Source organism: Hipposideros armiger, unplaced genomic scaffold (assembly GCF_001890085.2).
Source record: "Hipposideros armiger isolate ML-2016 unplaced genomic scaffold, ASM189008v1 scaffold_187, whole genome shotgun sequence".
NCBI lineage: Eukaryota > Metazoa > Chordata > Mammalia > Chiroptera > Hipposideridae > Hipposideros > Hipposideros armiger.
The window spans coordinates 2,696,125-2,697,842 of NW_017731537.1; the positions used below are offsets into that span (position 1 = coordinate 2,696,125).

The 1,718-nt window shown below is 41.7% G+C and overlaps 1 protein-coding gene across 14 annotated transcripts in view; it reads right to left on the minus strand.

The window, feature by feature from the left end:
* Positions 1 to 1,718, minus strand: part of SLMAP (sarcolemma associated protein) — a 131,186-nt gene that overhangs the window by 85,634 nt on the left and 43,834 nt on the right. Inside the window, exon 1 of one of the 14 annotated variants that reach the window (XM_019652789.1) lies at positions 1,459 to 1,556. The exons of the other annotated variants lie outside the window; for them this stretch is intronic. Coding sequence (XP_019508334.1) covers positions 1,459 to 1,503 — 45 coding nt within the window. The 5' untranslated portion in view covers positions 1,504 to 1,556. Of the gene's footprint in view, positions 1 to 1,458; positions 1,557 to 1,718 lie in introns of those variants that run through there. 14 annotated transcript variants of the gene reach the window in all.

Sequence of the window (1,718 nt, forward strand, 5' to 3'; positions counted from 1 at the left end):
CCGGTTCGGATCCCACATATGAGGGCCAGTGACACTGCCCTCTACAGCTAAGATGCTGAACAACAGCTCAACCTGGAGCTGGGCTGCTGTGGGTCGCCGGCGACGGCGTAGGCTGCAGTCCCTGTGGCAGTGGGTTGCCATGGGCTAGCCAGCAGCCAGCGTGAGTGGCCAGCAGCTGCAGTGAGCGGCCGTCCATAGGCCAGCGACTGATCTGCTTCGCCTGGGAAGAGTGCAATGATGGTGCCAACTTGGGCCAGTGAAGCAACGTCCTCCACAAGTAGGAAGCAACTCAAGAACAAAAGGACAGCAACTTGTCTGTTCCCCTTCCACCAATTCCCCAGCACTGTTCCCATCCCCCAATTCCCCAATTAAAAAAATCTTAAAAAAAAAAATACAAGCAAGTAGGGAAAACCATCAACGACTACGGAACCTGCATGAAACCAGCATCTGGGCAGCAACAGGGCATTTGAGGGACTTGAAGAGAACATCAAAATAGTTTCTAGGTATTTACTGGACAGTATGATGGCCAGTTTTTGAGAAGAGAAGCAGAAAACTGGAAAAGGTTTAGCCCAATCCAATAACAAGTCAGTGCTAGGTAAGTTCCGGAAAAGGCTGGAGCCGTCTGAGTCATATAAATTCTTTAAGTCAACCTGACAACCAAAGTTGCTTCCCAGAATAGGGCTCCACACTGAGGGAAGCAGCTAGGTGTGGAACCAAAACTGAGCAAAGCAGGAACAAGAGATTTAAGGAAAGAAAAGGTCCAGATAAAAGTAGAGAAGGGGAAAGGAAACCACCATATTTTTTAACATTTTAGAAAAAAAATTTTAAAAACCAGAAGAGGGAGCTCTGTGCCATCAGAAAAGTTATTCTGAATCATGACCTCTTCTAAAAAGTTCAGGAAAACAAATTTCACATAAAAATGACTAAGAGAAAAATGTCAAGGTCCCATCCCATACAGTTATTTTAAGAAAAAAGAGACTTAAGAGTAGAATAACATCTCTACAGATAATGAAAGACAGATTTTAGGCACAGATCAAAATAATACTATTTCAAAACAAGCTAAAAGGCATTGAGAAACTAATTCAAGACATGAAAGGCAAAAATAAATCACAATCACAAAACTCTAGAAAAGGTAAAGGAACTAAAAAAGAAATAGAAATAAAAGGAAAAAGTCATTTCAGAAATGAACACAAAATAATAATGCACTAAGAGAAATAAAAGATAAAAAAGAGGAAACTTTTATAAATCAAAAAGAAATTAATAAAGTGACATCAGCAAAATGGTACAGTAGGCAGCTCTAAGCTCTCAGCCCCATTCAGAAACATTGAAAAACAAGCAGAAACCCTGAGAACCAACCTTGTTAGAACTCTGGAAAACAGTTTTACAACAGCCAAGTGAATACTGAATCAAGAATAAGGCAACTTAAAAATGGTAGGAAACCTCTGTGGCATTACTTACCCATGTCCCACCCCCTTCTCCAGTCTTGAAGACATAAGCCTGCATTCCCAGTATGGGATCCTGGTACCTGGTTCCAGGGCAAGTAGAGCAGACCTAAATCTCAAATTATCGTGTCTGTCCGTTCTAACCTGTTTAGGGGCCACCTGACAGACTGACGCAAGTCTCTTATCTTTGTTTAGCCTAATTTGGAACTCACCCAAGCTAAAAAAAAAAAAAAAATAGAAAAAGCAATCCCAGGTGGCTCAACAATGTGCCTACCA